General features: G+C 37.5%; 1 protein-coding gene across 1 annotated transcript; it reads right to left on the bottom strand.

Annotated features, from left to right (window-relative positions):
• Positions 1–373: 373 nt before the first annotated feature.
• On the bottom strand, positions 374–21,848 carry LOC100891741 (NIPA-like protein 2). Its single transcript, XM_011679834.2, has 13 exons — positions 20,881–21,848; positions 19,979–20,047; positions 16,627–16,822; positions 12,110–12,166; positions 8,185–8,237; positions 7,035–7,103; positions 6,335–6,431; positions 5,833–5,971; positions 5,104–5,192; positions 4,289–4,352; positions 3,377–3,495; positions 2,354–2,511; positions 374–616 (listed from the first exon to the last, which is right to left on the bottom strand). Exons 1-13 carry the CDS (start codon positions 21,031–21,033, stop codon positions 494–496), a joined length of 1,386 nt encoding a protein of 461 aa, XP_011678136.2. The 5' UTR covers positions 21,034–21,848; the 3' UTR covers positions 374–493.
• Between the last annotated feature and the right edge of the window lie 278 nt (positions 21,849–22,126).

Raw genomic sequence — 22,126 nt, 5'->3', positions numbered from 1 at the left:
AAAGATTGTCTAAAGGCATTAAATCATTATATATACCTTGTTTGCAACAAACAGAAAGTGATGCAAACTTTAAAGGTAAAGACCAGTATTGGAAACGCCCCAATTTCAACAAATGAAATGGAGCTCTTAATACCAATCATGTGAAAGAATATGTTTTGACTAAAACATGATGATAACAATTTCGCCGGGAAATCGCCTCCTAATTGATATATTTGGTAAATTGGTATACCTATTGGTGTGTGAGAGATAGACGCACGTGTCGCGCATGTGTGCATATAGTCCCATAAACATCTTTTTGTGTACAGTGCTTGTAACTTTACGAAGACTGGGCAAAATTTCTTATCATTCTGATGATTCCAGAACCTTGCAGTACATCTATGCTAGATGATCAACCTTTTCTGATCGATTCCACAACGTTTCTTTCACAATGCAATCGCATGACCAGAACTGGTCTTTATCTTTAAGGTCTAATAGTAAGAATTAAATACAATTGCTAATGATAATCTACAGTGTTATGATTCGTTTCGCCATTCTGTGTTCTGTGAGGCTTGCGAAGATTGAGACCATCGTCACCATGGTTACCAAGCTGGGCGTGAATGATAGCACTGTCCATTTGCTGAAAAGAGGAAGCAAAGCGAAAAAACAGATATAAATGATAACACCAACAAGCTTTTATGAAAATTCAAAACTCCACAAGAGGTACAATAGCTCTATGGCCTTCTTGCACACCGCCGACGAAAAATACGTAACGTCGAGTCATGTACAACATGACAAGAGTTGACATGACGTCATGGTTTGAAAATCTGAGATGCAGAGATTAACCCCCCCCCCCCTTGAGTTTTTTTTTATGTATGTTTTGAACCCCCCCCCCCCTTTTGATTTTTTTTTTTTTTTAATTAAAAAAAAATTATGCTAATGGCTGACCTAAAAAGGTGACCTTACCCCCCCCCCCCCCCCCTAACGGGAACAAAATGTCAAATTTTGAAATTTCGAGACCTAAAAAAAATAAAATTGTTCTCTTAACACCCCCCCCCCCCCCCCCTTTCCCCCCTTCAGCTGCTGGCTGAGTCGTTGCGATTTTGGGGGACTCTAAACAAAAAAAAAGTGTACGCTTACCCCCCACCCCCCCCCCGCGAATTTTTTTTTCCGTACTCGAGAGAGCAAAAATCCCATGTGCGCATGCGCGTGGACTTATGATTTCTCTGCTACTTCCCATACAAATGTACATGTACACACTACGAGTACGCGAAGGCATAGTAGTCTTCAAACGCAGACTCTGATTTGACAGTTTGACAAATCAATATGCGTATGTGTCGCGATGTGCTTATTCAAGTCTGTGTAGTTGTATGATTCAGACCCAGTAGTGCATATGGAAATACATTGCAACTTGTATAGAATGGTATAGTAGTCTGCAAGCACAGACGCTAATCTGACAGTTTGACAACATACTAGTAGTGTGCTGAGAAGTACTTTATTCAAGTCGCCAACTTGTATAGAATGGTATAGTAGTCTGCAAGCACAGACGCTAATCTGACAGTTTGACAACATACTAGTAGTGTGCTGAGAAGTACTTTATTCAAGTCTGTGTAGATGTATGATTCAGACCCTACTGGTGCGTGCGTTAGAAATGCATCTCAATGTGTAGAGTGTAGTATAGTAGTCTGCAAGGACATAATAATATATTGTGTATTGATGAGTAGTGATTTTATGCAAGTTTGTGTAGTTTAATGATTCCAGACCCCATGGTAGGCCTATGTATTGTGCCACTGCTCTCTCACACTCTTTCTCTCTCTCTCTCTCTCTCTCTCTCTCTCTCTCCATATCTCTCTCTCTTTCTCTCTCTCTCTCTCTCTAGCCCTCCCTCCAGTATGCTCGCACTCTCTGTATTACTTTTATTTATAATCATGGTCTGCTGAGAGCCAGAAGGATGTTAACTCTTAACACAACGAATGCCCTTCTGGCTCTGAACATGTTGTCAAACTGTCCGATTAGCGTCTGTGCTTGCAGACTACTATACCATGCTATTCAATTTGGGATGCATTTCTGTAAGCACTAAAATGTCTGAATCATACAACTACTCAGACTTGAATACTAGTACTATTGCTACGCACGATATATGCGTAATTGTTTTGTCAAACTGGCAAATCAGAGTCTGTGTTTGAAGACTACTATGCCATCGTTTACAAGTAGAACGCGAATCGTGCACACATGCGAATACATGTACATTTCGTATGGGAAGTAGCAGAGAAATCACAAGTCCACGCGCATGCGCACATGGGGTATTTGCCCTCTCGAGTACGGAAAAAAAATTCGCACCCCCCCCCCCCCCCCCCCCCCGCGCCGATAAACTCACCATCCATTTCGGGCTATCTCTCAAAGTGGCAGACATATCTTGCATTTCAACGAATCTTCCATCACCACTATCTGATGACATCATACTACTACTATCATCCCCATCCTCCCTGGGGGGCTGAACGAGGTGGAGACTGGTGGGAAGGGGTAGTAAGGGTGCTGAAAAGCAAAAACAGAAAGACAATATGTTGGAAATAAAATCTTGATTTGAAATCAGTGCAAAGGAATACAAGTTAGCCCAGTTCTCTTTCAAGTAATCCTTACCGAAATTGAACTTAAACTAAAACAACGATTAGTAGGATACACTAAAATGTAAGTACATGGAACTAAGGTGGCAAACTGACACCCTTACCCCGCCCACTTCGAGACGTTGATCTTGAGTGTGGTGCGCGACTAGGAAGGTAATGTGTAGGCAGAGTACTATGAGTCTATAAAGTTATTAGAAAAGGGCGTTTCGTTTTTAGACAATCATCACAGACATAATTTTCTCTGTCACGGTCTCGCAGGACTTGTATCCCTTTGTCTGAGGTTTCCCCGAGTCCAACATATCGACATGATAGTTATGTTAGGCTCTCGACGATCTACTGGGATATACTCATGATGTTCTCAATATATCATGTGCAAAAACACATTAATATGTTTGGTCGCACATTAATACTATCATATTTCATTTCATTTTTTTTATTGTGTCCATATAGGATAATTGTTTATATTTACATCAACAATCTTGCTTCAACATATGAACACAGGAACAACATACTTCTCTTTCTAAACAGTGCTATTTAATCATATCAATGTAGCGTAATAATTTGTGTTGTTTTAGTTTACTTTATTTTAGTTAAGAAAGTCATATTTTTGTGATAGTAATATGTACAGCGCCATGAGCGTCAGAGCCTGGCGGATACCGGCGCTATATAAATATCCATATTATATAATTGACAATGCTAATAAAGGTAGTTGATTACAAATTTGGAAATTGATTTTTTTTTTTTTTTAATCAAAGTAATATTCTTGATAGACTTACAATCGTCTGTATCGTCCCTAGCTTCCATTTGTACATCATCCTTATTATCATCATTATCATGATGAGACATCAGTCTCCCATGAGTGATCATGTACACACCTATAAACGAACAAATACACCTGCAAAGAAAATATTGATTCAAGAATTAAGTCTGATTGCAATATGAATGGGTAAATATAGCTACGAAGAAAGAAATGATACAGGAATTAATTGTGAAAGAAAAGATACACCTACAAAGAAAACAATAAGAACGCTATTATATATTTAAACTATTGATTTAGTTATAAATGGATTATTAACATTATACAGCTACGACGAAGACAACGATACACGAGAGTTAGGAATTTCATTTGAAAACTATGGACTGAAGTAAGAGTGAACACAATTATGAACAAACAAATGCATATACAACAAAACAAGACCATGAGAGAATAAGGATTGTTTTATCTGAAAACTATTCACTGCATGTTGAATGAACACATAGGAACGAAAAATATACAGTCAGAAAAAAAATACAGTCAGAAGAAAACAATAATCATGGGAGATTTCGGATTGGTATCTAAACTCTTGATGCCATTGCAGACGAAAAACTGGGAACGACAAAACACACAACTGTGCTGAAAATAATTAATGAATTGTACTTAATAACTAATGATTCGTTTAACGCATACATATGAATACTAGAAATCAATTGTAAATTAACTCAATATTATGATGTTCTAGAGATTCCATCAAGGAGCTTGGAACGTATAGTGCATTTTAAAGATATTGAATCTAATAAGGCATTCAAAACATCTCATTCTATCTCAGTTTCACTTTTAAAGAAAAAAAATGAATTTCATGAAAGGAAACATTTTAAGTTGAACAACTTGAGAGGCACTATGCCCCAGTTCCACTCCCTGACATACTTACCCAAATATAAACATGAAAATCCTAATAATTGTAAGTCCAATGAATTCACCATAGAAAAACACACCTGAATATGGTTAAAAATGAACAAAAAAAGATCAATTAAAACAAAACAAAAAATGAACATTTTTTAAGTTCAATGTAGCTCCGAGTTCTGGTAATCCTTATTAGAAGAGAGAAAACGGATTGTCGCAGAAACATAAACCAAACGCTTCATAATAAAGGAATTATAAGAAAAGCTGGAAGACAAGAAGCGGAATTCTTGACGGCAAAGTTACAAATTATATGAATCTCTATTTCATCATTACTTATTGATATATTTGACTTTCCTGGGGCCATAATTGGCATATCTCCCCCCCCCCCCTCCCACAAATTTCCAAAAATGATTTCGCGCCACCTCTGAACGCAGTATTCTTCTTCTTATCGATTCACTACACAAGTCCCGCCCAGTGCTCCACACGGCAGTTCACGGCTTCCGGGTCATCTTGGGTGCAGTAATACTCAATGTAATCCTGGTTCTGGGAAAGACTAAGATCGACTTTAAGTTGGACTTAACTATGGCAAGCTGTTCATGCCACTAGTTCCTCTAACCAAACATAGCATTGGTTTCTCAAGGGGAGTACAAATCATGGTCACAAATCTACAGAATTTACATTTTTTTTATAGGTCATTATTGAAGGACACTAAATATCTAAAAATCATAACTGAGAGACAAATTGTGAGAGCGACCAGTGGCATGAATGGCCTGCCATAGTTAAGTCCAACTTTAAGTTGATCTTAGTTTTTGTGAAACACCCCCAGGAGGAGGATCAACTCACCCACTAATATTGCACCGATAGTAAAGAAGACAAAGTAAACAGGAACAATTACAGAAGCGTCGTGTTCTTGCATCGCTCTCGTGACGTATCTGAAGGAACAACGAGATATAAAACAAAAATAAAATCCGCTTTCTTCACCATTTATTTTGTACTTAGTTGTTTTGCTTGCTATTTAAAATTTAGTTCGTTTAGTTATACTACAGGGTAACTGTAGTACTGTAACAGTAGTTAAGGCCCTCTATGGGGGGGGGGGGGTGTGGTCCCTTGTTACCGCTCTACATCTCATCCTGTCTGCAGGCAGCTCGAAATCAATTTCTCTACCGTCTTCCTTAAAGCCCCACTGCACTACTTATAGCAACTTGCGCCCTCTATATAGCAAGCAATGCAGAATCGGTGACAATTGGTCCCCCATGGTGCCCTTTTTCTTATGTTAATTGAGAGCTGATTTGATGAGATAACCACCTGTCAGTGACCATGCAGGGAGGTCTAATCCCTCCTGGCCAAACTAGTGCATAGGAGCATTAATATGCATTGCATTACTCTCACAACATTAAGTATCACAACATTAGCATGAAAATGAAACAAATAATGACAAGGAATCTCCGTACAATGCCTGTGGCATAAACTATCCTGCATACAACACCTGTGAATAAAAGGTAATTGACAAATGGATCGTAACAATTTAAGACCTAATTTTATTGTCACAAAAAGGATTAAAATTACACTGACCTTATTTGTACCGCTCCTGTCACAAAAACTACGATGAGCATGACGAAAAATATTGGAGATTTGACCTCTGACATTTGACCTTTGACCGCCAATTTTATAAGACTAGAACATGCTTTTGCACCCAGAACAGTCAGTGAACCTGTCAAAATTAAATGAAAGAGAAGGAACTTTATTAAAGACAAAAGTACAATAAAAAAGACGACCTAGCTAACTTACACATTTATATAAGGAATGTAACAAAGATAGAATTTTAGATATTATGATCTTTTACGTATATTTGTAAAATCATGCAGTGTTTTTACTTTGCAATAATCGTAATGATAATCAATAATAATTTTGAAAATAAGAACTTGTTATTTGACTAAATCTGTATTATCATGATCAACAATTAATTCCATGCAAACAATTGTTATATGAAATGAATAAATAAAATCAATCAATCAATCAATCAAGTAGGGCAAAATAAAGTTTAAATTCAAGTCTGATCTTTCATGGAGCTTACTTAATATTGCGGCTGGTAGAAGCAATAAGATAAGATGTTTGTAACCCTTGACGAGCTTTAAGAAGAGTAAAACAAGGAACAGCACAACCTCAATTCCCTGTATTAAAGAGAAGATAATAATGATATAATGATTATAATAGCGGTACTGATAATAATGAAAGCAATGATAACAAATAACATTTACAATATAGTAACAAGACACGACTACTACTTATACTACTACTTATACTACTACTACTACTACTACTTCTACTACTACTACTACTACTACTACTACTACTACGACTACTACTGCTACTACTACTACTACTACTACTACTACTACTACTACTACTACTACTACTATTACTACTACTACTACTACTACTACTACTACTACTACTAACGAATAGATACTTAAATAATAATGATATGAATAATCATAATAAATGATCATAATTATGATAACAATAACATTGATAATAATACTTTTATTTTCTTCTTAATTAAAAAAATAACATAATAATAGTTTTAAAAACACTAATAATTGATAAACGTTAAGTATGATAACGATCTACCCTACTACTCTTACTTATCCTATTTATACTGCTCTACTGCTACCAATTTTTGTATTACTCCTATGACTCCTATAGGACTGACATAAAACTGAACCATGATACTTAGATTTTAACATAAATAAATGAATGATATTTATACTCACGAAAAACACCAGGAAGGGCCATGAACTTAGCTTAAATAATATCATATGTGAATTCATTTGCTCTTCGTTCTATAGTAGGGATGCAAAAAGCGGAAAAAAGACAGGTATTATTCAGTGTTGGAAAACAATGAATGAACAGATATTCTAAACACATCACATGGGTTACCATGGAAACAGATAAATTTCATTCTATTTGTTACATTTTTTAAAACTTTCGTTTGGCAGCTGAATAACACTGATATGGAGGGACACACCAAAATGTAATTTGTAGCCGACATAATTAAGCGTGTTGTTTCATTAAAGCTTATCTGCCGTAGTTTGCAGGAGGAATTTGACTGCCCTGCAAGGTCACTGGGCAGGTGGATATCTCATCACCTCAGCTCTCAGTTAACATAAGAAAAAGAGGATCATGGGGGACCAATGGTCACCGATTAGGCATTGTTTGTTATATAGAGGGCGCAATTAGCTACAAGTAGTGCAGTGGGCCTTTAAGTTTTACTGTTCCACATTTTATGAAGCTATGTCTTCTCATATACTAGTGTAGAAAAAAGGCATGCAGTGAAGCACTGACATATCTTCCCATTTCATCATTATGCAAATTATGTTGCATTTATACAGGTACAGGTTACAGCAAGCTGGCATATGGTTGATCGTTTTATGTGTATAGCTTGTATACAAATAAGCAACAAATTTCGATTGTAAATGCATTGCTTTATTAAAATGGATTTGTTTCTCCTGATTTGAAAAAATAATACATTATTTGTATTAAAGAGCACAGATTTGTAACAAAATATTAAAAAATATGATAAAAAGGATAGCAGTATCACTTTTTATGTTCCTTGTTGGCACTTGTGTGCCTTCATGTACATCTGGCCCCTTTGCACAAAACTTACCATTGATGGTAACTTTGCTATCAATGGTAACTATCCGTGGAAAACTTGATTTTGATTGGCTGTTGAGCCCTGTTACCGTGGTAATTGCCATTGATGGCAAACTTACCATCAATGGTAAGTTTTATGCAACGGAGCACTGGCACGGTCCCTATAACATTATGAAAGCAAATTTACCCCCTAAAACTGCATTCAACTTTTGCATTGTACATGTACATGTATTTAGATTTAAATAAAAAGTTTTTAAAAAGTCGCTTTACCTGTGTTGAAAATATGAGAATCATACATGCTCCAACGACAATAATGATGGTTCCTGGTAAAAAAGAAATGAAGACGTAATAATGTTAGAAATATTCATTTTTATATTGAATGAATGAAACCCATAAATTATGTATATAATGTGCCTTATACAACATGTTACTCTCTGCGTATATGCAAAGCGCGATTGAGATATATACACAGATACACATGGACACATTAACAAATTGAAATAAAAATGTTACACGGACTCAACATCAGTACACTTCAACATTAATTTCTAATAAATTCCTAGTAATACCTGTAGTATTTATCCATTCAAAGTATACTAATCTAATTACCATCAGTAAATATTTGCACAAAATGATAACACACATCTGTAGCTGATGCTTCATTATTCCCTCCGAATATTTACATTCGAAAGTTCGGCTTTCAGTATTATATGCAATCAGTAATACTAACCGCACGTTCGCATTTGAAACAATATTTTCGAAATATATCTCTGGCCACACCATGTAAGCAAACAGACTGAAATAAATCAATAGCTTTACTTAGGAATCTAAACCAGGCTTTAATTCGGTTTCAAACGGCATCCATTAATAATCTCCTTTGTTAGTTCTTTTCTCTCCCCCGTGGATGTTCAGATATCAGCACAGTAATATTTTGTTGGAATATGTTAGATTATTTGTCCTCTTCCATTGTTAATATGAAATATCTAGACAATTGCTTAATGTATATGGCCCTTAATTTTGGCAAACTATTCTTTCTGATATCAAAGCTCCCCCTACACTTACTTCATTTATGAGAAAGTTTAATTGTTTCTCATTACATTCCTAAGGTAAATGTATTTAATAAAAAGCTTTGGATTATCATACTTGTGATAATTATATATGTTCTTTCTTTACCTTCTCTAGGCTAACGGGCGATTCCATGATGGGTATCCCGTACACACTATTTATAATCATCTAATATTTTACCTTCAGCCACCCCTCCCCCCCAAGAAAAACACATATAAAACTAAATATAAAATAAGACTATTGACTAGTGTTTCTTTTTATCATGATACATGGAATCGCTCGCATGCCTTAAAATCTTTCATCAAGACATATGGAATATACTAGAAACCATGTCAACGGCGAGATTACAATCAACATGTATTTGGTTACAATTGGATACCATCATGTTGTATTAAATAACATACCGGCACATGTTGAGACTCAAGCTTGTGAATGTCTGTTAAATGTGTACATTTAGACACTTGTAAAATGCCAATCAAACGAGTAATAACCATCGTGAAATGACATGCATCCATTTTGCAGCCTGGTGATATAGATTATTTTGTAGGGAACACTATTATTGAGTGACAGAACTACTCTGCTGAATCAAGATCTTTTTTTTTCTTTCTGAATGAAGTTCTTATAGATAAAACAAACACATGAGTTTGTTTTGAGAGGCCTTTAAAGCTTATCAACACTAGTGTGGCTAGGAGGGATTAGACCACACGGCGAGGTCACTGACAGGTGGCTATCTCATTAACTCAGCTCTCAACTAACATAAGAAAAAGAGGATCATGGGGGACCAACAGGCACCGATTGGGGAAGTTTTCTATATAGAGGGAGCAAGTAGCTACAAGTAGGACAGTGGGGCTTTAAACAAATCTTGTTTCTGTTCAGGGGCTGGGGTGTAAAGTGTTCATAGATCCTCTGGCAAACATTCACAAATATATTATTAAAACGTATGAAAAGCCCCGCTGTATCACACTACATTAATAGCAAGTTCGTATCTGATTACACAACGGGCGAATCCATGACTAACGGATTAAACGGATTATCATACAAGCTCCAATTTTGTCAAATCTGTACATTAATCACACGTTACTTACATGTAACTCGATCTATTACAAAGGAAATGACTAAAAATATCAAAGAAACATAATGCATGTTATATCATGGAAACATTTCCTCGTATTGTCGCAACACAATCACGATTTTCTTTCACCCCAAGGAAAGATTACTTTCGTACATGCATGGTTGTAATACTTTTTGTCGAATTTAAATTATGTGTGGAGTTTGTTGACATTGTCACGGTTTATTCCTCCGTTAAACGCTTCTTCAAATGATTCAAATGAAAAGATCATTGTACGTTTGAATGCGTGAGGAATGTGTTTGGCGGGAGTTTTATTATATATCCTCCCACACTTTTTGAAAATGTTACCATGACTACAAGCTAAATACATACATGTATGCAGTACTTTTCTTGATAGGACCCCTTTGAAAACCAACTTTTGTTTAAAGGGCGCATCCACCCATCATGTCGGAAATAAATAACCAAAAGAAGAAAAAAAAAGCGACCTCCGATTTGAGCTTCATTTCATTACATCCATGATTTTTAAAGTGAGGAAAGGGGGGGGGGTACTATTAGTGCCTCATGTCTGTATCTTTTTGTTCACAAGGTAAAATGAATGACAAAAAAAAAAAACCTTAAGCTCAGTAAAATATACATGTTACTTTTTCAGGATTTTGACGTGTTATAAGGCTGTCCATACGGTCACTAGTCTTTAAATCATTGTATCATATTTCGGTTCTCATTTGCTGCTATCATAATATTGACTGTTGATATTGTCCGGAAGTTATAGGTGATGGAAAACAGCCGTTTTGTGAAAGAAACAATATGGTTGGTTATTTTGCCATCTGTGCTCTTACGGAACAACCATATTGATTGCTTCCCTGGCCTGTCCGGGGTAATATTACAAATTCATAAACGATCAGGGTAAAGGTATTTTATGAGGGTTTACCAAATAAAATGCTTGTATATGTATTTCAATTTTTGTTATTTTCTCTCCAGAACCCTTTAATTTTCTTTTAATTATTGAAGTATTGAAGAATACTTGTATTTACACCATCAGTTTGACACTTCATTCGTGTGAGTGCTCCCAACTATTTGATATTTACCTGCTATATGCAAAATGACATTTACATGGATGGAAATCACATTGCATACATTAGTTGTTGCTATGTTGGGCAATCACCTAGCAAGCTTTTCAGTCGCGCTAGTAGACAGGTCTATTCGAAGAGAGCCTGGTGTATATGGATCCCCAGTGAAGGCAATGAGCGCAAAACAGCCAAGTTTCGCCTGTGAATTTATAACTAAATACTAACTTATCGAAAATAATATAGCTAGTGATATTCGTTTGTCTCGCAATGCATGGTCAACAAGGGATCTAAAAAATCACGACGTTTCGTGCGCCGCTGCAACACTTCGTCAGGTGATAAATTATAATGTAAGCAAGCGTGTTTTATACTTTGCTTTAAAAACAAATTAGACTATTCTGTTTGGAATTTTAAAGAGAGGATGATGGTGTTAACAAAGTTTGGGGCTGGACTTTCTCTTTCAGACGTTCAACGTCCAAGTCATTATCATGATATCATGTACTCATCCGGTACCTCTCTCGACCCTGGGCAGCTGGTATATTCCTTGCCGCAGAACACCGAATATTACAGACAGTTTTATCTGAACCAAAGCTATCATAATATCCCCCAAAATTATATATTATAGAATTAGGGGAGTGTTTCACAAAGATCCTTAGTTGAACTTACCTCTAAGTTGGACTTAACAATTATGGAAAGCCGTTAGCATTTTTGAAATTTTTAAAACATTTTTTTTATTAAAAAGGCATAAAATGTTGATTCAAATCATTCATATATTCTATCATCAAGAAGATTTCATGTTCTTGATGTGGAATTTATGAAAAGTCTAAAATACTTAAATTTCGGCTTTTGAATATATTTTAATTTAAGTCTTCAAATGGCTCTTCATAATATTTAAGTTCGACTTAGGATCTTCGGGAAACACCCCCCCCCCCCTGATGTGTGTCTGTAAGGTTAGTTTTATTATTATCATTTTTCTGGGAATAGTTTTTCATCTTACCTAAAATATCTTGAAATCGTAGTCTCTCTCCCATGCATCTCGAGATGTAGGCATTAGCTGTTCAAGGACAAAACAAAACAAGTAACATATGATATCAAAAGAAAGACAAATATAAGTATAGATAAGGAACGTAGAGTGATTTGTGTAGTGTGCGTGTACTTATTAAAACAATTGAGAATGGCGGAATGGATCATAAGGGAAAATGAAGTGAATAAACCTGGTCAAAAATATGTATTATCATACTTTTTTGAAGTTTTCGCAAACGTACAATCAAATCTATCAGGATTATCAATATATAAAACATTTTCACTTTCTACGAAGACCACGACCTCCTTCTTTAAAGACCGTCTGCACTAATTTGGCCAGAAGGGATTAGACCACCCTGCTGGTCACTGACAGGTGGTTATCTCATTAACTCAGCTCTCAAATAACACCACTTATGCATTGTTTTCTATATAGAGGGAGCAAGTAGCTACAAGTAGTACAGTGGGGCTTTAAACAAGGTACTTCTCTCACTCAAGCACAATGAGCACAAATAAGATGTTAATTAGAGTGCCACGTGCTCGTACGACTTCTTATCAGAAGTCATTTCTAGTCACAGGTCTATCAAACTGCAATAAATTACTCGAACACTTTCGATTTATAGATAATATATAATCATTTAAACGAGAAATGGCAAAATGGCAAAATGGCAAAAGACATCCTCGTTGTAACATGATTTATGGTCTCTTCTTTCTCTCCTCTTTGTATATATTTTATTACATCTTCTTCTTGTTTTCTATCATTGTTTGTTGTTGTTGTTTTTGTTTTGTTTATGGTTTGCTTCAATTTTGAAATATGGCATTTAGATATTTGTATTATATACATTATTAATCATTTCGTTATTTTCTATGTTCAAATCCTTTTATTTATAACCTGGTTTGCAATGATTTAAGGTCATATTTTGTAATTTTCTATATTCATTTATATTTTAATTTGTAGAAATGTATTTACTTGTTTGTGTTATGAAGGGCCCCAACGAAAACCAGTATTTATTTGCTGATTGGGCTACCCTTCTTTTTAAATATGTGTAATAAATTTTTAAAAATATTTTAAAAAAAGGAATAAAAGAAATCTAAAAGGACATCTTTTCATTAGAATCATATCTCTTTTGCCATAAAGGAGATGTTTGACTTTAATGAACAGTGATAAGTATGTGTTCTTCCCTACCCCTCAAACACTACACAAACAGTAGACGGATGTGGCCAAAATACGAGGCTGAAATGAGAGAGAGAGAGAGAGAGAGAGAGAGAGAAAAAAAGAGAGAGAGAAAGAGAGAGAGAGAGAAAAAAAATAGAGAGAGAAAGAGAGAGAGAGAGATAGAGAGAGATAGAGAGAGAGAGAGAGAGAAATAGAGAGAGAGAGAGAGAGAGAGAGAATAGAGAGAGAGAGAGAGAGAGAGAGAGAGAAAAATAGAGAGAGAGAGAGAGAGAGAGAGAGGGGAGAGGGGCGTGGCGGAGCGGGGACGTTTCAAGAGGAGTCAATAATTATATTGAAGAGAGTAAAGGAGAAAGTCACCTTGATCAAGACTGAAAAAGACAGAATAAACAGAAATAAAAGGAACCGTAAGGTAAGTTTAGATAAAGTGAGACTTTGATTTAATTTTTATCACTGACAATATTCCTCGTAATCAAAGGTAAAGACCAGTTCTGGTCATGCGATTGCATTTTGAAAGAAATGTTGTGGAATCGATCAGAAAAGGTTGATCATCTAGCATATGAGTATTGGTGTGTACTGCAAGGTTCTGGAATCATCAAAATGATAAGAAATTTGGCCCAGTCTTGGTAAAGCTACAAGCACTGTACACAGAAATTATGTATATGGGACTACCCTATACCTATCCAGTCCGGATAGATATAATAATTTACCAAATATATCAATTAGTAGGCGGTTTCCCGGCAGAATTTGTATCATCACGTATTAGTCAAAACAATATTCGTTCACATGATTGGTTATAAGAGCTTCTATTTCATTTTTTGAGAGGGGGGCGTTTCCAAAACTGGTCTTTACCTTCAACAGTCTGTATAAAGTGAACTCATGTTTTTCAAAGAAAAGTCACTCAAGAATAAGGACCCAACCCCTTTTTTGTTAACAGCCTGAATGGTTTATCACAATGCGTGGCTTCAACAATGTATAATAAATCCACCGACAGCTAGAAGCCTTTATACTGGTTATAGATCGCCCAAACCAAGATGGTGCTCCTCCTATCATGTTCATACAGAGTTCCACTTTCTATATGGTGTGTAGACTTCATGTCTCGGTCACACTATCGAGACCGACTACAGACCGAACAAAATAACAAGTCCCCGAAATCGGTCGAAATCAGTCGAAATCAGTCGAAGTCGGTCAAATTGGAGTCGATTTTGCAATGTGCTCGAGCTTTAAGGTACTATATTAGTACCATGCCGTGGTATACCAAAATCACATTCACACATGTAGGCAGATTATACCTGACGCTGTATACCAGTAATATTCTAGAAACTAATATGATCTTTTCCAGAAAATGTACTTGGTAAAAAAGACAAAGGGCGTTTGCCTAGCTCATATGGCAAACGATTTCACACTATTGTCATCATGATTTGTCAATGCATTTTCACACTACTAATTAAATCAGTGACTCTGAAGAAATGAATATAAGAGGTTCACGTGTATAGGTCGTGGAAGGTAGCTTTATAAAGTTTAGATATATGTATCGCATGTTCTTATATCAGTTATGTGGCTCTTCAGTCATGCTTCCTCTTTTCCGCTCCCTCTTTTCCGCTCCCTTCTATCCCACTCTCCCTTTCAAATAATGCTTAGTCTTTTTTTGTGTCCATTCTCTCACTATCTCTCTCACCCTGTTTCTTTTCTTCCTCTCTCTCTCTCTCTCTCTCTCTCTCTCCCTTCCCTTTCTCTCTCTTTCTCTCTCTCTCTCTCTTTCTCTCTCTCTTTCTCTCCATCTCTCTATATCTCTCTTTCTCTGATTATCCTTTCGTTATCCTTCTGCTATTACATCAGAGTTACATCAAACATTTTCCCCCGTCACATTCAGTTACTACAAAATGTCCTCATACTGCATTTCACAGTTAACCTCCCAGTAAGCACTGTACGTTATTAATACACACAATCTTGCGACTATTCAAGTTTAGAGCTGTTCAACAGTCCAAGTGATTTAGCTCAAATCCCATATTTTTAGCCCATTGTGTGAAAACCTCGTTTTTACAAAGGATTATAAAAGACATAAATTGGTTACAAAGTCCGTTACACCGTTTCTACAAGAAACCGTAATTGGGTATACAGGGCGAAGCCAGGGCGTTTGTCGGGGAGCACATTATAATCAAAGCTCTCCAAAATCTTTGACAAGAAAGAAAAAGGGGACGGGAAAAGGGTAAACAAAATTTAATGTTGCCAATGGAAGCATTTTGACGTCATCTTAAGGCACTGCGCATGTGTCACGTCGTTTCAGTCGGCGATCGATATTGCGTCAACCTTGATTTTCCTAAATCTGGTCCGGTACTAGTATGCCGCGTGCGCATAAAATATAAAGTTCCTCAGGTAGACAAAGGGACATCGATCCCTTCCCTGCTATTATGTAAAAAAGTGTAGAACAGGTGTCACATACATATTCACCTGTTCTACACATTTTTACATAACAGCAGTGAAGGGATGTTCTTTAACTTCTTTTGTCCGTCATGTTCATAGTGTTACTTCCTGCATGGATGTTTATTGTCGAGTGCAATCCAAGATTTCTAATTGTAGTCAACATGGGCAGTTGAGTACGTTGACACGCATGATCAGTCGGCGTTCGTTGTGTTCTCATCCACTCAATCTAAAAGTCCCTAATGCCCTCTACCCCGTCCCTATACATATTAATGCGGCCCCAGTGAGTATATTTGTCATCACAATAATTGAAGTGTTGTCTAGCATCACCCGACCTGGCAATTACATGTATATACCACAGCCTACCAGCACTTCAATATTCCATTACACGCAATACATCGAGTGAAGAATCACCTAGTCAACATACGGTCACACTATATACTACATCCTCTTGTTAAAGGAAACATCACCCCAAAAAATAAGTGTAGAAAAATATTTAACAAGGGAACAACAATCGTAACTATAACTCATTTAAAAGATACTAGCATATTATAGCAGTTGACAAATCTATTTCATTTTTGCGAAGAGTTCACCCCAGAAGAGCACAAACATTATTTATGCAATTTGCGTTTTGACAATAAAGGATAACAGCAGGTGAATGAAATACTTTATCACCAAACACATGTATGTATGAATGTCTATTTGTTTGTTTGTTTGTTTGTTTGTTTGTTTGTTTGTTGTGTTCTGCTTCTATACTCACTAACTACTGTCGTGGTACCACGTGGTGCTACCACCGAAGCAGGACGGAACCCATAGACCAGGAAGTTTCCTTTTTTGTTTGTATGAACATGTATGTATGATTGTCTGTTTGTTTGTTTGTTTTCCGCTTCTATACTCACCAACTACTGTCGTGGTACCAAGTGGTGCTACCACCGAAGCTGGACCAAAACCATAGGCCAGAAAGTTACCTCCTTCGCCTATGATCATGAGGAGAATCCCGGACCACCATAACCAACTCTTCAGATAGTCATAGTTATCTATCGTCTCCTCGCCTTGGGCTTCTCGACGCCGCTGAATCTTCGTCAAGGAATATTTCTACACAAATGGAAGAGAAAAAGGAATATGCTGTACACTTATATTAGGGTAATTGTATACGCATACCGGACAGCCTATTTTCTGAAGAAACAAGCAAAAACAAAACCCGACAGAGTCAAAAACCAAACAAGAACAGCACCTTTTCACCCCTGGATATTGGACAAAGGCTATAGAAAAGAAATAACAAACAAGTTCAGGTATGAAGTAAAGATTTGGTCAGCGCATCAGTCAGCCGTCCCTGACCTTAGTTGCATATAGTCTTAGATTGAAATACCATCGTCTCCGCATCATTAAGTGATAGAAAATATAAATATGAGAGAGAGAGAGAGAAATATCAAAACACATTGGGTAGTTGGGGGAGACGAGACAGAAGACCAAATTTCTTGACAATAACAGAGTCAGAAACCGAGGTAACAAAGACAGTAGTTTGTCCTTCAAATTCCCACTTTGGATTATCTTGAATAATTGTGAATCTGTTATCTAAATCTCTCCACAACAACGTCCCATCTTTAAATCTTTATTATCTTCTTCCCTCCCCACCATCTCTCTCTCTCTCTCTTTCTATCTCTTTCTCTCTCTCTCTCTCTCTCTCTCTCTCACTCACACACTCACAACGCGCACCCACACACTCACAACGCGCACCCACACACACTCTCCCTTTTAAGCAGGGAAATATCTACCTGCTTAAATCGTCTTCTCCCCCTTTTCTCCATCTCTCAAAGCTTGCTCTCTGTCCTTCCTCTTTCGGTATCCCTTCTTTCCCTCTTTCCTTCTCCCCCTCTTTTTTCCTGTATATCTTTTTTCCTTACACCAGGCGCGGATCCAGGATTTTCCAATAGGGGGGGGGGGGGGGGAGGGGGGGGGGGGGCTATGCCCGAAAAGTAATTTTCTGGTTTCACAATTCGGCTCGTGAGCGAAGCGATCGAGCAAAATTTTGAGCATATGTATTCTGTGAAAGCGTTATTTATTACCAAAAAAAAAAAAACGAGAAAATATATCGAAAATTCATATTCGGGCAGCTCGCTGTCTCTCCCCCCCCCCCCCCATTACGCGCGAAGCGCAGAAGCTTTGATGTTTCATGAAATTATTAGAGAAAGAAGAGGATTCGTTGTACCATTCTCGACTCTTACTCCTTGTTTGATGAATTCAGTCCCCCCCCCCCCCCCCTCCCGCGCGAAGCGCGGAAGCTTTGACCTTTCATTAATTATTAGAGAAAGAAGACGATTTGTTTTGGTACCATTCTCGACTCTTATTCCTTGTCTGAATTCAGTTCCCCCTCCCCCCCTCCCGCGCAAAGCGCGGAAACTTTGACCTTTCATAGTTTAATGAAATTATTAGAGAAAGAAGACGTTCCGTTGTACCGTTACCAACTCTTAATTCTTGTTAAAATGCAGTTTCCCCCCTCCCGCGCGAAGCGCGTAAAAGCTTTGATGTTTTATTAAATTATTAGAGAAAGAAGAGGGTTCGTTGTTCCATTCTCGACTCTTAATCCTTGTCTGAAGTCAGTTTCCTATCGCCCGCGCGAAGCGCGGAAGCTTTGACGTTTCATAAATTATTAGAGAAAGAAGACGATTCGTTGTACCGTTTTTTACTCTTTGTCCTTGTCTGAATTGCGTTCTTCCCCCCCCCCCTCTCGCGCGAAGCGCGGAAGCTTTGACGTTTCATTAAATTATTAGAAAAAGAAGAAGATTCGTTGTACCATTCTCAACTCTTAATCCTTGTCTGAATTCAGTTTCGGCCCCCCTCCCAAGCGAAGCGCGGAAGCTTTGACATTTCATTTAATTATTAGAGAAAGAAGACGATTCGTTGTACCGTTCTCGACTTGTCAGAATTTTCAAAAATGTTTCCTTGTCTGCTCCTTTTTCGTCCTATGTCCTCTTACTGCCCCTACCACCCTTGGCTACGCGCCTGCTTTAAAGGGAAAATGAAACAATCATGATTGTAATAGCACACAATTAGGTCAGTAGAAATGAACGGGAAAAAAAGAAAGATTATTACACCAACCATCGATAAATCACGCCCGGGAGCGTCAGATCATATTTTTGTGTTATCGGGCGAGGGCCGGGGAGTAGCGGCCAAGCGAGATTTTGCAATGTTGAATGCTGAAATTATGCATTCTAGAAAATCCCTATAAGCCCAATATGTACGTTCTTTCCGCTATACTTTTTTTCGAGCTTTATTTCTAAATTTCCTGGGGGACGTGTCCCCCTTTCGGGCCAGGATTGCCGCCCCTGTCCATGATTACTACGAACATGAGTTCAAATACAAGAACAAGCGAGTCAGTATGAGCTGAATTTAAATGAAGGGCAAAATAAGAGTTGTAAAGCGGCCCTACCGTTATTTTCAAATTATATGAGTATATAGCTTCTATTTAAAAGACATCCAAAATATGGTGCCCTTTTCAAATTGCTCACTAAAAAGTGATGACCTTTGTAGCGCAGGGGCTGTTTTTAACGTTTAACTTTGAATTCGCGGCTCGAGATTTTATGCGGCCGGCCCGACCCCCTCTATTCACGAATGTTTGTCAAGCCTTCTGGAATGACCCCAAATCTCCCGATTACAGTTTTCCCTTATTCGTCGTTACTGTCACTTAGCGCCATTTCCTTTTCTTTCCCCTATCTCACCCGACTTTTCTCTTCCCCTATTTTTGTGTATTACGGGCCGGACTTTGTTGGAAGATTTTGGGAACTCAAATTCGGTCCCTCCGACCCCGGAGTGGGAGGGAAGGGGGGGGGGCGTTCTTCGTGTTATTTTCTACTTTTCTCTCTCTCTCTCTCTCTCTGTTTCTTTTCTCTTCTTTCTTTTCTTTTCTCTTCTCCATTTTTTTCTTCTCTTCTCCTTTTTTCTTCTCTTCTCCTTTTTTCTTCTCTTCTTTCTTTTTTTCTTTTTTCTTTTCTTCCTCTTTCCTTTTTTTTTGCGCCGCCAATAGGGGGGGGGGGCGGCCGTTTCGGCTCCCCCTGGATCCGCCACTGTTACACTATTACCTTTTTCCATCTCCCTTAAATTCTCTCTATCTCTCCCCCCCCCTCTCTCTCTCTCTCTCTCTCTCACTCTCTCTCTCTCTCTCTCTCTCTATATATATATATATATATATCTCTCTCTCACTCCTTCCCCTTCATCCCTCGCTCCCTCTCCCTCCCACAATAGTTGCGTTACCTGAATATTCATCGAGACACTTATGAGAAGGTTTCCTCCAACGGCAAGACTGGCTCCGATCAACAGACTCTGTCAAAATGATAATGCAAAATGATAAAAACAGGCATAAACATCCGACTTAAAGCTGGCAAATATGTCATGTTCTGGAAAGATTTCCTTTTGCGACAGCAACCTATTTATTATGCCATCTAACCCTAACACTAACTCTCACCCTGGCCCTAACCCTAAACCTATTTTTATCATGTTTTATATATATTATTATTAGATATATCATTCTAAGCTGTACCCATATTTTCTCTTCAATTTGAGTGGCTTTCGCAACAGAAAGTTTTCCCCATGTTCTTGGTATTTATATAAATAACTTAACTTCATCCAATTTCACAGCTTCTTAGGTGAAACTCACTTGAGTCTTCAGCCTCTTCGGATAGGCCTGACGTAAAATTTATTTCGATGAACATGATGAATGGCTTAAAATAATCAGAAAAAAGGAAAAGCCCATCTTCTCACAAAATATATACATGAGGCAAGTTTAAGCAATTTACTTTAAAATGCAATAATGACTTAAAATTGTTAATTATTTAATACTGGAACAGAATTATGTCTTCCATCACTGCATTCACTGTATATATATATTGCACCTCGATTGAAGCCTACAAACATTTTGGACATGCAGTGCGTAATCTTCGTTGTATGAAGTAACATTTACCGAGGAAGAAGAAGATGAAGAAGATGATTATAGCTCAAAAGTGTGGATAATATCGTTCATTATAATCAAAAGAAATGGACAATAAACCGGGTAAATAACAAATAAACAAATATATCGAATTTCAAGATCGAAATTATTTATTATCTTGATTATTATCAAGAAACATGTATAAATAAGGACTGCGAGCTTCACTTACCATCGAAACAACCGGTTGTGATAGTCCAAGATGAGCTCCATCTGTAGGATCAAACAGATCGCTGTGATTTAACGTTCTTTTGGCGATCAACGGCTCTGTCAAGTTTACATAATCCAAAGTGGTTGGTATAGATGTCGCCGCCATATTTTCCATTTGCTGTGGTTGTAACACGAGTTTTGATTATCTTATCCTTCTTTCATGAGGTGATTACGCTGTCGTTCAGCCTGGAATCATGGTTGTCGCCACTGCCAATAGCGCAAGGAGCTGTCGTCCGTCTTGAGAGTGCGTTGCAGAGGCACTTTTATTTGTGAATTCTTGCCGGCGAAATCAGGGACCTGTAACAAGTACAAATCCTCATCGAGTCTATAATGATATATAATCCACGTTGAATTTCTACTATTTCGGAACCCCTGTAAGTCCAAAGAATCCCGGCGTTTTCAGAGAAGAGTAGGTCCTTTGAACGGATCCTAGCTCGGCCAAAGAAATATTAGGCCTATAATTAAACAGATTCCTTGCTCGACAACCTAAAGTCGTGATTTAACACGCTGAAACGGGCTTTTCTGAAAAGAACCCGCATGAAATATACCTTCAGTCCTGTTCTGTACCGCTGTTTTTTTTTTTTCACACTTTGGTTTAAAGTTGTGTGTTTCGAGCTTCAAAATCAGTGTATGATAGATCAGCGGGTATGGACAATGCATAAGCTTCAAATGCACACATTGAAGCAAAAATTTAGTATGGGATTCACAGCTGTTCCCATGAACGTTTCTTTTGCTACCCGCATAAGGTTGGAAGTAGAGAGAGCCACGTAAAATACGGTAATGCAAACAGACCGTCAAGCTTGAATAGTTTAACTGTTATGCGCTTCGTCACAAAAACTCTTGATATGGAATGTTGAACACACATAATGAAAGCATGGTGATTGCAAGAAGAATGCGCCTCATAGAAAATAATAATAATAAAAAAGGAGTGCCGTTTCCCTCTATCTCTCTATCTCTCTTTCTCTCCCCCTCTCTCTCACTCTGAATGAAAAAAAAAGTTACTTGGGAATCCCGTGAAAAGTACTTTGTCGCCCCCTAGCGTTAAATGCATTATAGACAATTATATCAAGAGAATTGAAAAAGTGTGTTCAAATACGTTTTAAATTTCAAATCCAGACCGAAGATAGTCCCTTCACATTTCTTTCTGTTCTTTGCTTTCTTTCTTAATTTATTTCTGTTACCCCCCCCCCCCCCTCCTCATATATGTA

This window comes from Strongylocentrotus purpuratus, unplaced genomic scaffold, assembly GCF_000002235.5.
Source record: "Strongylocentrotus purpuratus isolate Spur 01 unplaced genomic scaffold, Spur_5.0 spur5_scaffold_13, whole genome shotgun sequence".
NCBI classification, from domain to species: domain Eukaryota; kingdom Metazoa; phylum Echinodermata; class Echinoidea; order Camarodonta; family Strongylocentrotidae; genus Strongylocentrotus; species Strongylocentrotus purpuratus.
Note: the sequence above shows the minus strand (reverse complement) of the source record. Positions and strands in the feature narration are given on the sequence as shown.